The sequence below is a fragment of the Electrona antarctica genome (assembly GCF_951216825.1).
Source record: "Electrona antarctica genome assembly, chromosome: 4".
NCBI classification, from domain to species: Eukaryota; Metazoa; Chordata; class Actinopteri; order Myctophiformes; family Myctophidae; genus Electrona; species Electrona antarctica.
In genome coordinates, this window is record NC_136809.1 from 39,344,195 (window position 1) to 39,360,185 (window position 15,991).

The 15,991-nt window shown below is 45.3% G+C and overlaps 1 protein-coding gene across 1 annotated transcript in view; it reads left to right on the plus strand.

Moving 5' to 3' along the window:
- Positions 1 to 15,991, plus strand: part of sdk1b (sidekick cell adhesion molecule 1b) — a 315,440-nt gene that overhangs the window by 189,354 nt on the left and 110,095 nt on the right. Inside the window, 6 exon segments of the mRNA XM_079499197.1 lie at positions 5,578 to 5,661; positions 7,506 to 7,700; positions 10,931 to 11,047; positions 11,601 to 11,768; positions 13,861 to 13,963; positions 14,693 to 14,866. Of these exon segments, the coding sequence (XP_079355323.1) occupies positions 5,578 to 5,661; positions 7,506 to 7,700; positions 10,931 to 11,047; positions 11,601 to 11,768; positions 13,861 to 13,963; positions 14,693 to 14,866 (841 nt within the window).

Below are 15,991 nucleotides of genomic sequence, written 5' to 3' on the forward strand. Positions count from 1 at the left end.
TTTGCAGCAGTGTTCACTTGAAAGGCTCTCTGCTGGACTGGATATATTGTGTGAGAAAAGCCACCATATGGGGTCATGTCTGCCTCCGCTCAGACAATCATGTTTCTTGCATTATCCGGGAGGGTTCTTTATCTGCAATGTTCCAGTCGACACAAGGCTTCTTATAATATTATTCCCTGTGTGCAATTCGTTGAATACTCTCATCTGAAAGACATGACTTAGCTCTGGTGCACTGTGGTCATCACCATCGCTGTGGTCATTGCATACTAGACCGGTGCCTTGCCTGTAGAGCACAGAGTAGGTAATGATGGAAGGTGGAGATCCTACCCGGCTATGCAATACCATGCTGTACCCTTGTTAGAGTACCCGTTCCACCCATCTGTTTGTGTCCCTTTTATGCCCATATACGGAGATTTCTGTAACTTTCTCTCTGTATCCTATATATGGAGTTATGTGTCAGGCGTGCACAAATATGAAGTGTGTTGCCTAATCTCAATGTGACGGGAATGTACAGGCGAGGTCCACTGGCAGAGCCTGCCCAGAGCCTTTTGTAGTGGTTCTGGACAACCATGTACAGGCGAGGGCCACTGACAGAGCCTGCCCAGAGCCTTTTGTAGTGGTTCTGGACAACCATGTACAGGCGAGGGCCACTGACAGAGCCTGCCCAGAGCCTTTTGTAGTGGTTCTGGACAACCATGTACAGGCGAGGGCCACTGACAGAGCCTGCCCAGAGCCTTTTGTAGTGGTTCTGGACAACCATGTACAGGCGAGGGCCACTGACAGAGCCTGCCCAGAGCCTTTTGTAGTGGTTCTGGACAACCATGTACAGGCGAGGGCCACTGACAGAGCCTGCCCAGAGCCTTTTGTAGTGGTTCTGGACAACCATGTACAGGCGAGGGCCACTGGCAGAGCCTGCCCAGAGCCTTTTGTAGTGGTTCTGGACAACCATGTACAGGCGAGGGCCACTGACAGAGCCTGCCCAGAGCCTTTTGTAGTGGTTCTGGACAACCATGTACAGGCGAGGGCCACTGACAGAGCCTGCCCAGAGCCTTTTGTAGTGGTTCTGGACAACCATGTATCCGACCAACTCGACACCGATCACAGCGCTCCCTGTGGTGGTGTGGAAAGTGTGTGCCAAATGGAAGTCGGTGGGGCGAACGGTTCTTGAGTTACGTGGATTACAGACGTACATACTGTACGTACAGTACACACAGAGACCTGGTGCATTTATAGATAGACAGATTAGACCGCTGCCCAGCTGTAGAGCACCGATTCGGTAACGATGGAAGTTGGAGATGCATTAATGTTTTTCTTTTCTTTACTTTGATACAGTGTCGTAACTTAGTAATAGCGGTGTATATTTTTGAACGGGCCCTCAGCACGCAGTTCCCCCCTGCACCGTGAATGTGATTATAATGGCACGCTGGCAGGCCATCTTACACAAATAGATGAATTAGTGTCCATCTTTATAATTAACGTTGCGTTTCATCTGCATACGATGTGACCTCGGAGTCGCAGTGTGTGGACAGCTGTTGTGAAGAGTCTAGGCTTTAGATCCGTGATGTGTTGGATGTTTCATCGTCCAATGCGTGAGTACTGTGCATGGTTGTTAATTTGTGTTCAAAACTTGTGGAAGACTTGGCACCTTTTCTACATCTTGCTTGTGTATCGCCCTCTCGTTTGAAACAGTCTTCATTTTGACAGCAAGTTGGTTTTAGTCATAGTCTTTTGAGTAGTAGTTTTAGTCGTCATCTGAAATGTTTTAGTTTTAGTCTTAATATCATACATTTTAGTCGACTAAAGCGGGCCTTGATGGCATCATAACACATCATTTGTCATAGTTGTAGTCGACAAATGTGCCTGTGGCGTATTTGAACTCGTAATGACTCGACTTGTTTTCACTCAACGTTAATACGACGCTCTGTCGTTTCCACTGCAGTGCCGACACCTGAACAGCTATAATAACTCTCTACTGAAGTGTCCCTCCTTTACCTCCCAATGAAGTGTCCCTCCTTTACCTCCACAATGAAGTGTCCCTCCTTTACCTCCCAATGCGCCACAGCTTACGCTGGTTATTATTAACAGTAAATAGTTGTAACTTTACAGCGTGTGTGTATTTGTGGGAGCGAGAAAGCGAGAGAGAGCCCATTTAACACTGCAGGTCGGAGCGGGCCCCTCCACCCCACCCCTACGCCAGTGCTTTGATATGCAACTCCAGTATGACATGTTGTCTGATCTGTATCTTGGATCTCGGCTCTAATGTATTTATCACGTCACTTAATCCATCACTCTTCAACGCCGTTTTCACTGTCTTTGCAGTGTATCACACTCAGACTTTCCTGTGTTCTTACACACGGTGTACAGACAAAAGTGTGATAAAAGTGTGAGCTGTGCGTTATCGTGGGAGTGAGGGCTTGGGCGTGCGTGCGTGCGTGCGTGCGTGCGTGCGTGTGTGTTTGTGAAAAAAATAAGTTACCTTAAAGTGAAAGAATTGAGAAGTTAAGTCTCCCTATATGACTCGAACAACCTTTCACAACAACAGGGAGATTTTGTGCAGCTGCACACAGATGCACGCGCACACCCACACACCCGCACACCCACACACACACACACACACACACACACACACACACACACACACACACACACACACACACACACAGACCCAGGCTCCTACCCACACAGACACACAAACACTGCATTTGTCTTTTGTGTGTGTTTGCCATGCAATTTAGCCTTGTGTTGTGTGTAGGAACAAAGGAGAGCGAGAGTGCAATAAAGACACTGTGGGAGGGAGGAGAGAGAGAGAGAGAGAGAGAGAGAGAGAGAGAGAGAGAGAGAGAGAGAGAGAGAGAGCGAGAGAGATAGAGAGAGAGAGAGAGAGAGAGATTATTCTTTGCGAGAGAGTTAGTGTTGAAGTGTCCTTGAGCAAAACACTGAACCCATAATTGCTCCTGATTGGTTGCTGGTTGGTGCCTTGGTTTCCGCCGCCATCGGTGTATGAATGTGTGCGTGAATGGGTGAATGTAATGTAATGCACAATACAATCTATGTAAAGCGCCTTGGATAAAGGCGCTATATAAATGAGAAAACTAATTTCGTCCGCTTGTATCCGTGACCTTATTCTTTCGGTCATGACCCACACTTCATATAGGTGAGAGTAGGAAGGAAGATTGCTCGGTAGACAGAGAGCTAGTGATTAGGACTGCTGCAAAGCAGGGCCACTGCATTTGGTCTTCCTCTCCTTTTCCATGTGATGTTTGGGTGAGCAGAGAGCCTTAGTTTCCCCTGTGTGTCTTGACACCATCACGTTATTAATACTGCTTCTATAGATGGTGGAATACAATTGTCTTACATCAGTTTGTGTCTCGTCCAACTTGCTGAATCTGTCTATAACTAACTATAATGAGGGGCGGATGTTTCTTAAAGGTAACGGGAGCCGACACTCTAATTGGTTTAACACTCGGGTGACTGAGGGGTCTGAATTTAATGCCAGAAACACGCCCATGACAAATTCAGTCTAAAAGTCTAGATACAATTCCTTAACGCCATGCGCTGGCTGGAGTGCTTTAGTGCTCATATAAGTGCCATCTACGCTAAAGTAAGTAGCACAAGTGGTGCCAATTTACGCCCCACGTTTTAGATACTGTATGCACCTAGATCGTCTAAATAGGGCCCATAATAAAGTTTGTTGTTGTTAAAGTAGTAGTTCACACCCCCCCAAAAAATACTTATTTTCTGTCAATTGCACACCCGATGAAGCCTTGAGTTTTTTGTTTGTTTGTTTGCTTTTGTCACACAAAGCCAATAATTTGATAACCGGCTTTGCAGAGGCTGTGTTTCGGCTAGGAGATACAAAGGAGACTCTTTGTGCCTTCATAGGGAACCACTGCTGGTCATCAATTTATTGGCATGGAATGCGACAACACACACACACGCACGCACACATGCACGCACACACGCACGCACGCACGCACGCACGCACGCACGCACGCACGCACGCACACGCACACGCACACGCACACACACACACCAGACGTCTTCGAAAGTCAGGGAAAGCTTGCTGACTTCTTTCACATTATATTATGCTGATTTGCTAACACCTTAAAGTTGGGTTATGCTGTATGCTTTTGATCTTCTGCATGTAGGGGTTGATTTATTATTTATTATTATTATTATCTTTCCACTCTGTGTGTTATTATGCTCTTATTGGTATATTAATTATTTTAATTTTATTGTTTATATTTGTATTATTATTATTAGTAATTTTACCCTTTGAACAATTACATCTCCTGTCTTGGCTTAGCCCACATCTCTGTCTCATTGTCTTGATTTGCTCCTTTCTTCCTTTTTTGTTTTGAAGGGATTTTTTTTTTCTTTTAGCTTTCTCTATAAAGTCCATCCGCACAGAATATTAATCATTTGTTTTTCATTTTGTTCTTTTTTTTAGCCATCTGAGTCATGTGACATTTTATCTTGAAGCTACAATCCGGGACCTATTTTTAATAAATACATTTTCCCAATATCTTGTGTAAAGAGAGTACTGTAAGTTTATATGATAGGCTACATACCCCGGTTCACATGATTATTTTGGAGGGTCGTGGCTTGAAAAGGATTTGAACCACTGGTTTAGACATCGATGCAATTAAAAAAATTCCATCGGGGAGAGAGAGAGAGAGAGAGAGAGAGAGAGAGAGAGAGAGAGAGAGAGAGAGAGAGAGGGAACAGACTTAGTCTTAGGGATTGTAGTTTACCCAAACTCAACTATTCACCAATGGACAACAGCTAGGAGGACATCAATATCCAGAATCAGTTGTATTTTGTCACATCACAGGTTTTACATGTGTAAACTGTAAAGCAGTGGTGGGTGAAAATATTTTTATTTATTTGTATTTGTTGTGCCTTGTTTTCCTGTTCCCTGCATAAGAAGAGAGAGGACAGAGCTACAGTTACAGTGAGAGCAAGGGGGAAAAAATAGAATACATAAAGATATTGGACTATATGTACAGATTGTTTGTGAAAGCAGGTATATATAAATATACAAGCTGTGTATGCTTATGATGCCATGAGGTACAGTATACAGTAAGTATAGCGGCAGACTAAGTGGCCGTTGTGCTGCTATTATGTGAAGTCATAATGTCAGACAATGGATAAACGCAGAGGGAAAAGACAGTGGTTGTCAGGGGAACAGACTGTCCTGTCCTTGGTGTTATTAGTGGTTGGTTTCTGTGGGAGAGCCTTTCAGGAGGCATAGCGGGAAGTAAATGCTGCTTGGGTGCGATGCCGATCCTCCAGGGAATGCAGCTACTGCTCGTGGTGCAGACCTCCGCCTCTCTCCCCCAATATTACATAAATTAATACACATTGCAGAATCTTGCTTTATATGCCTCTTATTAAACAAACCATTTCAGTTGGTTTTGTTTGACTTTTTCTAAACTTGGGGTGATGTAACTGATGGAAACTTAACTCCACACAACGCAATGTGTCATTGTTTCTCTGCTGAGTGTTCTATTCATAGAGCCGATGCTTTCTGTTCTCATCAAGTTCCATCCTAACATGGATCTCTTCTCTCCACAGAGCCTCCATCCTTCTCCGCCAAGCCCAAGAGGAAGACACTCGCTGACATGGACAGAAGCGTAGACATCCCCTGCCTGGCTACAGGTAAGCTGTGCGTGTGTGTGCGCACGCACACCGTGCACCGTGTGTGCACATCAGCGTGAACAGTTTCTATACACTGAACAGTATGATTTCAACGGTTTTCAGTGATCACAGTGTTCTGTGTGCATTTGTTTTCCCATTGTTTTGTGTATATTTGTTTCCCAGAGTATAGTCTACTAAAGTATTATGTTCTGTTCCAGCAGAGCCATCAAGGTGACTCCATCCACCACTAAATCTCACACACGCACGCACGCACGCACACACACACACACACACACACATAAAGGGCACAGAGGGGAGAGAGAGAGGAAGTGGCACATTTAAAAAATATACTGCAGCAGGTGTAACAAACTACCAGATTGTGTCTGAGAGAGAGAGAAAGAGACTATTGAATAGATTGTTTTCAGTTCAATTTTGTGCTTCACTCACATGCCAATATTTTTTGGCATTGAGGCATCCGGGTTGGAGCTGCTGGGTTGAAGTTCTTGCCCAGCCCACCACCGTGGAGACTGGAGTTTTGAATCTTCCATTGTTGCATCTGGCTTGGCCAGTCGCTCCGATGAATGGGTTCACGCAGGGTTGGAAGCCGGGTGGGGAGGGTGATCTGTTGAACAGGGATCCCAACTGGGAACATATAGCCTAGTGTTCAGCAGAAAGGGAAGATTATGTCAGAAAGGCATACAAACATCCAGGTCCATCAGGCAACTTTATAGGTAAAAGGCCTTTATTGTATTTGGGCTAGAGACATTAAAATACTGTATTTGGGCTAGAGACATTAAAATACACCCTAACGCGTGTCGGCTTGCACTTTCTTCAAGCTGCAATAGGCTCTATATGAACATACGCCATTTTGGAAGTAAGAATATGTCATACTGGAATCTTTCCACTTCCTTCACAGGTGTTACCAGGCTCTGTTCCATTCTGGTCAAACAGTGTCAGGGTGCTGCTATTGTGCATGTTGGTTCACTAGAAACACTCTGCTACACCAGTGGTTCTCAAACTGTCCTTGAGTGGGTTCTAGTTTGAGAACCACTGTACACTAAATGGAACAGAGCCTTAATTAGTATCATCGTTAAGACCTGTGAAGGAAGTCAGAAGAGTTCTGGAAGACTTTCACAACATTTTTCAATGGCGTTCACTTTTTTCTCTTCCTGGATCATTCCACTTTTGCCGCGACCACCATTGTATTTTCAATTGGCTCTAACTATGGAACACATGGACAGATTTACAAGCAGACTTTTTCCGCGATCGGAACTTTGGACGAAAAATAGAGCCCTTATAGTGTACACTGTGCAAGATAACATTTCTTATCGATTTCATCCAATTATACAATAACACAAGTAAGAAAGACACACGCACACATACACAGATTGTTATGAACTATTAGCTGCTCAGTGTTCTGGATCTCTGCTCTCCTCCTCTCACATCTTTTATTCACTGTGTTTTTTGGCCTCTGCTGCCACCCTTACCCTTATGCTGCCCGGACCTCACAATCAATATATTATTAGTGCCACCCTTACCCTTACGTGTCCGCGCCTTCCAATCAAAATATTATTAGTACCACCTTTACCCTTACTGCCCACACCTTGCAATCAATATATAATTAGTAGCGACCACGCCGGCATGCATATTACATGGACGCGGAGGAGCGTGGGTTTGTGTCAGTTTGTCATAATGAGCAGTGGTGGAGATTCTTATTAAGTGTGCGTGCTCGCGTGTGTGTGTGTGTGTGTGTGTGTGTGTGTGTGTGTGTGTGTGTGTGTGTGTGTGTGTGTGTGTGTGTGTGTGTGTGTGTGTGTGTGTGTGTGTGTGTGTGTGTGTGTGTGTGTGTGTGTGCGTGCGTGCAGGAGTGCCACAGCCCAGGATAGAGTGGTATAAGGACACGGTGCCTCTGTCCAGACTGGCCAATTCTCGCTACAAGATCAGTGCGGCGGCGGGTCTGACGGTGCGCAGGGTGCAGCCGGGAGACGGAGGGATATTCCAGTGCATCGCCCGCAACGCCGCCGGAGAGAACCAAGCACACACACAGCTCATCGTCTCCAGTGAGCATGAAGACACACACACACACACACACACACACACACACACACACACACACACACACATGACATTTAACATCTTTACTTCACAAGAAATCCGTGAACACAAACAATAGTGGATGCACAAACTTGGGGAAACTCAACAATAAGTGTTTCACGATACAGATCATGGACACAGGAAGCATTGTCTCCTCCATATGGCGCCTGCCAATTCTCACAGATACAGAACAGAATTCAGTCAGTGCCTTGGCTCCAGGGCGTCCCCCCGTAGAAGTAGTTAATGCAGTATCACAATCATTTGAACCACTTTATCCATTCATATGTTGGCTATATAAAAAAATGCAGATCTACAAGCTTGAAAAATATCGAAAATGTTTTGAAACTTTTAAATAATTTTGAATTATTATTATTTTTTTTTTTAAATAATTTTTATCCCACGATTTTGTAACCCATTTTTCACCCCTGTGTCAATTATCTAATGTGATCCTGGGCTCTACACACCCTCCGCCAACCTAGTCCCCATATATGGGGGACATGGGGAGAGCAACGGACTTGAACTCATGCTTCCTTCATGCCTGAGTGTCCAAGTTGCTCCTTTACACCTGACAGGGGGGAGTTTCTCTGGTTGGACGTAGCGCATGGAAGGAACACGTTATTCCAACCAGTTCCTTTCCCCTCCATCAGGCGCCCCGGCTGGCCAGGGGGAGGTAGTTTAGAGACCAGGATTACTGCATGTTTTTGTGTGGGTACCTACCCTAGGGGACACGGGGAGAACATGCAAACTCCACACAGAAAAGCCCTATCGCCTTGAATTATTTTTAATATACATCTTCTCTTCTGGGGGTCCCTGGCACCAGACATTTACATATGGGGGTCCCTGGCACCAGACATTTACATATGGGGGTCCCTGGCACCAGACATTTACATATGGGGGTCCCTGGCACCAGACATTTACATATGGGGGTTCCTGGCACCAGACATTTACATATGGGGGTCCCTGGCACCAGACATTTACATATGGGGGTCCCTGGCACCAGACATTTACATATGGGGGTCCCTGGCACCAGACATTTACATATGGGGGTCCCTGGCACCAGACATTTACATATGGGGGTCCCTGGCATCAGACATTTACATATGGGGGTCCCTGGCACCAGACATTTACATATGGGGGTCCCTGGCACCAGACATTTACATATGGGGGTCCCTGGCACCAGACATTTACATATGGGGGTCCCTGGCACCAGACATTTACATATGGGGGTCCCTGGCACCAGACATTTACATATGGGGGTCCCTGGCACCATACATTTACATATGGGGGTCCCTGGCACCAGACATTTACATATGGGGGTCCCTGGCACCATACATTTACATATGGGGGTCCCTGGCACCAGACATTTACATATGGGGGTCCCTGGCACCAGACATTTACATATGGGGGTCCCATGGCACCATACATTTACATATGGGGGTCCCATGGCACCAGACATTTACATATGGGGGTCCCTGGCACCATACATTTACATATGGGGGTGTCCGTGGCCAAATACATACAGTACACATCAATTTGGGGGTCTTTGGCACAAAAGCATTACACTACTGTCTGTATAATGTCTGTCTATGTTCTTGTCTTCCTCCTCGGCTGAGACTGGGAGTAGAAGGATGGAGGCTCTGCAGAGAGAAGACATGTGTTAGGAGTACTTGACAAGAACAGAAAACATCAAATATATACGCTCTATAAATAGAACACACAGCAGAGAACCAATTACACATAAACGTTTACAAGTTTAGTTAAGTTCACAAGTTTAGGAAGAAAAACTAAACATGGACAAACAAAACCAATTGAAATAGTTTGTTAAATTATTTAGAGGCAAGAAAGTGACATTCTGAGATGTGTATTTATGTAATATGTATTGGAGGAGAGACATGAACAGTGGCTGCGTTCCCTGACCTCTAGTCAGGGGATATTAAAACAATCTGAGAATAAATTCCTTACCGATGTGTTTGCAAAGGTGTCTAGTGTAACACATCTCACAAAGACTGAAACTCGGTTTACCTAGGGGAATCTGCATGTGACAGCTGCTGACAGCTGCTGGGGAACCATTAATAGCCTACTGTAGTCAGGCAAAAGTTTCAACGTTTTAATTCTTCTTTAAGTAGCTTGTGAGGGGTCAAGCTAGGGAAAAGTCTTTGTAAGATGTGTTACTAGTACACCTTTACAAACACATTGGTGAAAAAGGCTTGATATTTTTCACAGATTGGAATATTTTCTGTTAATATTTGTTTCAGTCAGTGTTTTTTTCCGGAAATGAACCCCCTAAGGCAGGGGTTCTCAACGTTTTTGGCTGGGGACCCCCGGACATGCTTTGGCCATGCCTCGCGACCCCCTCCCCCTCCCCACCCCCAATACAAATGGACCTTTACAATAACCTTAATAATAGAGAAAATACATCATAAATAAATACTGAAACCAGATATAATCATTAAGGAAAGTTTATGCATGCACTATGTGTACTATATGTAGACTCTCAATTTCCATTTTCCAGCCATTCAGAGGGGTCGCGACCCACAGGTTGGGAACCCCTGCCCTAAGGCACCAAAGTAGCAGATCTGCAAGCCTGAAGCTTTTCGAGCTTGACGATCTGCTACTTTTGCGATGTTTTGAATTTCAATCAAGAAGCCGTTTTGGACTTACAAGGTTTCCACCCGACCGAGACGACATGCCTTCTTAAATCTCTCCCACAGAAACCAAACCAGAGTACCACTAATAACATCAAGGACAGCCTGTTCCCTGACAACACTGTCTTTTCCCTCTGCGTTTATCCATTGTCTGACATTATGACTTAAAGTCATGGACTTTACAGTACATAATAGCAGCACAACAACAACAACAACAGACACTTACTGTAGTCTGCTGCTGCTGTTTTGTAACCCAGCCTTGTGGCATCACGATATGCACACAGCTGCATGTCGTTGTTGTCGGCCAGAAACCTCCTATCGGGGGTAAATGAATGACCTACTTGATCATACTCACAAAATGTATAAAATGTTTAAAAAAAATAACAATAAAAAACAAATAGTTTTGGATGCACAAGATCTGAGAAGGACAATATGATGCTGATGCTAATGTGTCTAAACTGTCTGTTTTCTGTGATGTGTGTGTGTGTGTGTGTGTGCGTGCGTGTCTGTTCGTGCGTGTGTTCGTGTACGCGTGCGGACGTGCATGCTAGGTGTAGCCCCCGCCTTCTTGCAACCGCCATCTGAGCAGACAGTAACCAATGGCCACACTGCTCTGTTTACCTGTGAGACCACTGGAGCCCCCAAACCTGCTATTACCTGGAGTAGAGGTACCCTCACACTCACACACACACACACACACACACACACACACACACACACACACACACACACACACACACACACACACACACACACACACACACACACACACACACACACTCAAGGATACTGCTTCAATGGATTCAATGTTGAAACTTAAAGCAAGGTCGTAAAGTATGTGAGCGTGCGTGCGTGCGTGCGTGCGTGCGTGCGGGTGTGCGTGCGTGCGTGCGTGCGTGCGTGCGTGTGTGTGTTTCCTTTCTGATGTTTTTATATAATGATGTCTGCTGTGTCTGACAGGTATGTCAACATAATATTATATAAAACAATGTTCTGCTGTCTAGACACATTGTAACCGTTATATAAAACAATGTTCTGCTGTCTAGACACATTGTAACCGCCTGTTTTCTTATAGTCTGACTTGCACTGGTCGTGTTTACAGTATGTCCTCTACACAAGGTGCTCTTGTACTTTTGTTTATGTGGACATAAATAATATGTCATTTGTTTGTGCGTGCGTGTGCGTGCGTGCGTGCGTGCGTGCGTGCGTGTGTGTGTGTAGGTTCTCAGATCCTGGCTAGTGGCTCAGTCCAGATCCCACGGTTCATGTTACTGGAGTCAGGAGGTCTGCAGGTCCAGCCGGTCAGCCTCCAGGATTCAGGAGAATACACTTGCATCGCCTCCAACTCGGAAGGATTCATCAATGCGACTGCTGCACTCACCATCTGGAGTACGTACACATGCACGCACACACACACACACGCACACAGAGAAATACACAACCTCTATTCAATATTGTTTATGTTAAATAGACACTAATTCATCCATAGATGTCCACTCTCATTAACCCGAGGTCACCAAGAGGCCTGATTGGATATTGGGGCAGCGGGCTGCTTGCTTTAGTGGTCAGGTAATCATACTGATTGGCCAGGTGACAGGCGATGATTGATTAGCTGGTCAGCCTATCGATTGGCTGATTTTGTGTGTCTGCAGCGCTGTTTCACACTAAATTGGGTGAAATGAGTTTAAGGTTGTCCTGGGCGTGCCAGGTCCTCTGTGGAGCAGTGTGATTTAAGGTGGACGGCATTGTATTAAAACAAATGGCTCTGTTCAGCTGGGTCACGTCACCTTGCACTGCCTCCAGTTAGGAACATGCAACTTACAATTTAGGCATTTAGCAGACGCTCTTATGTATAGAGCAACTTACACGTATAAGATTGGCATAAGCAGAGCAAGCATGAACTCTGGTCAATAAACAAGATAAATAGTCACAGTGGTAGAGTGCAGAGAGAACAATGTAGTGTAGAAACTAGGATAAGTAATCAATGGAACTAACATCTGTCTAAACCACATGCTATCTAATTAACATTCTTAACTTTGTAAAACAACAAAGCCTGAGAACAAGTGATCAAGATATATCAACATAGTAAACTAACACCTATCGTCGAACAAAAGTGACAAAAAGGGATACAAGAAGCATACTCTATTTAGGAACATACCTACTGACAGGGTAAGCACACTGCACACACATATGTCTCTAATTTTGCATTCTCTACAAACGTAGTGACTAATATCTGGCAGAACAAGCATGACTAATAGAGTAAAAGCAGAACTTGGTAAATAGAAGTGTGTGTGTGTGTGTGTGTGTGTGTGTGTGTGTGTGTGTGTGTGTGTGTGTGTGTGTGTGTGTGTGTGTGTGTGTGTGTGTGTGTGTGTGTGTGTGTGTGTGTGTGTGTGTGTGTGTGAGTGTGTGTGTGTGTGTGTGCCTGCCTTCCTGCGAGTGTGAACGAGCATGCCCATGTGTTCTTTCAGATGAAATCTGCCTGTGTAAATTATAGACTAATTAGCAGTGGAAGGAAGGGTCTCATTATTTTTGCAGCTGAACAGGCATGCATATCCACCACCTGAATAATGAGCACTGTTGCCTGCATAAACAAGGGTGGAGAGAGCGTAGATATTAAAACAATATTGATGCCTCATTGGTCGCTGCACTTTGGTTGGAGAGACCTGTCTCCAACGGGAGGAGGAAGTCTCAGAAGGCAAGTGCTGCTGTGAGAGAGGGAGTCGCACCTCTGATTGGCCTACCGAACCTCACCTTAAGCCATTTTGGGCGGGGACCCCTTTTGGTGTTTTAAACATTATGTTATAATTTAGCTATTGAAAAATAGCAGATCTACAAGCTCATAGCGCGCCACCGAGTGGCGCGCTACGAGCTTGTAGGTCTGCTATTTTTGAAAAATCATGAAAATATTTATTTCAGAAAACTGGAGGATTTAGAAGATTTTTTCTTCCGTTTGGCTTCCGCTATGCTTCGCAAGGACTCTCAGGAAAGCTTGCCAATGCAATCCAATCACGCATCGCCATTGCCTCCGTTGCCTCCATGTAGCCTCCCGTTGAGATACCGTCTAGCTTTATATGTCTATGGGAGAGAGTGTATCTTTATGTCTATGGGAGAGAGTGTATCTTTATATGTCTATGGGAGAGAGTGTATCTTTATATGTCTATGGGAGAGAGTGTATCTTTATATGTCTATGGGAGAGAGTGTATCTTTATATGTCTATGGGAGAGAGTGTATCTTTATATGTCTATGGGAGAGAGTGTATCTTTATATGTCTATGGGAGAGAGTGTATCTTTATATGTCTATGGGAGAGAGTGTATCTTTATATGTCTATGGGAGAGAGTGTATCTTTATATGTCTATGGGAGAGAGTGTATCTTTATATGTCTATGGGAGAGAGTGTATCTTTTCCAGAGCCACCCAGGAGCACTTCCTGCTAACAGGGACAATGTGTTGATGACGTTGTTGTTGATGTTGTCTTCAGGTCGTACAGTCATCTCTGTGCCTCCATCAGACCAGCGCGTCATCAAAGGGACCACAGCAACGCTCAAGTGTAACGCCACTCATGACCCCAGAGTCATTGTCAGGTATGCCTGATTTGTGTGTGTGGCACTGTGTGTGTGCGTGTCCGTGTGCGTGCGTGCGTGCCCGTGCGTGTGTGCGTAGGGTTGGGATCCGGAACTGGAAGGAAACGGATCCAATATTGAGGAACCAGATTAAGTTCATACATTTGGAACCGTCTCTGTAACCGTCCGTCTGGAACACGGACAGAGCTGGTATGCAGACTTCATGTAATGCTATACAATTACAGTGGTTTTACATTTACATTGCAAGGACCACCATAACTCTGAGAGTGTACAAATGGACCCAAAGGTGTAAGGGTCCATTTGGTTCCATTTGTACACTCTCAGAGTTACAGACCTATTAGGGTACATTTGGAACCACTAAGGAAGCGGATCGTTACGGAACCAGAATCGTTAAAATCCTAAAGGATCATTCCCAACCCTATGTGTGCGTGTACATACTGTATATAACGTGTTTGTCATGTATAAATGTGTCCCTCTCTCTATTTTCATAATAACATAATAACATGTGTCTGTCATGTGTAAACTTGCCTGTCTCCCTCTAGTTTCATAGTAACATGTGTTTGTCATGTATAAATGTGTCCCTCTCTCTAGTTTCATAGTAACATGTGTTTGTCATGTATAAATGTGTCCCTCTCTCTAGTTTCATAGTAACATGTGTTTGTCATGTAAAAACTTTCCTGTCTCCCTCTAGTTTCATAGTAACATGTATAAACTCTCTCATGTCTCTAGTTTCCGCTGGGATCGCGGTGGAGTTGTGGTCCTTCCCTCAAGCGGTGGGCGTGTCTCCGTGCGGCAGGGCACCCTCACCATTGGCCAGACCTGGTCAGGTGACATCGGGGACTACACCTGCACCGTGACATCACAGGCCGGCAACGACACCCACTCGGCACGCCTCGAAGTCATGTGAGCTTGGCAGTATTTTGTTATTTTGTTTCATTGTACCATTTTAAATTAGAGCATTCTCACATCAGAGCTCATCTCAAGCCAATACCAATTAAGGAACCTCTCATACTGCTTGCAAATAAATACATACCAGTGTCTAATAGAGCACCAAAGTCTGACGTAATTTACACATCCTACCTGGGCCATGTTTTGTTCCCACATTCTGAATTCCCATAGTCTTTTTTTTTAGATTGCGTCAAATAATGAACTGTGTTCCAAAAATAAAGAAATGATGCCGGTGGTTTGACTCACTAGACCTGTGCCCGTCGGCCACCAGTCTACTTGGGAATAATGCAAGTTGAGAACCTAGTATGCAATACCCGTTTTAACCACATGTGTCCCTTTTGTGCCCATATATGGAGATCTCTGTATCTGTCTGTCTGAAGAGTGCGAACTGACTCTGAAAAGTGGACTGGTTAAGTAATCAAATGGCAGGTGTGGGGTTGCCATGGCAATCAATTGTCTGAAGCAGAGGCTTGGAATTCTATAGGTGAGGAGACTTAGGCTCATTAGGTCCACTGGCAGAGCCTGACCAGAGCCTTTTGTGCTGGTTCTGGACGTGTATCTGACCGACTCAACACTGGGCACTGTACTCCCTGTGGTGGTGTGGACCGACTCAACACTGGGCACTGTACTCCATGTGGTGGTGTGGAACGACTCAAGACTGGGCACTGTACTCCCTGTGGTGGTGTGGAACGACTCAACACTGGGCACTGTACTCCCTGTGGTGGTGTGGAACGACTCAACACTGGGCACTGTACTCCCTGTGGTGGTGTGGAACGACTCAACACTGGGCACTGTACTCCCTGTGGTGGTGTGGAACGACTCAACACTGGGCACTGTACTCCCTGTGGTGGTGTGGAACGACTCAACACTGGGCACTGTACTCCCTGTGGTGGTGTGGAACGACTCAACACTGGGCACTGTACTCCCTGTGGTGGTGTGGAACGACTCAACACTGGGCACTGTACTCCCTGTGGTGGTGTGGAACGACTCAACACTGGGCACTGTACTCCCTGTGGTGGTGTGGAACGCGTGTGTAACATTGAAGTCGGTGGGGTGAACAGTTCTCGAGTTACGTGGGTT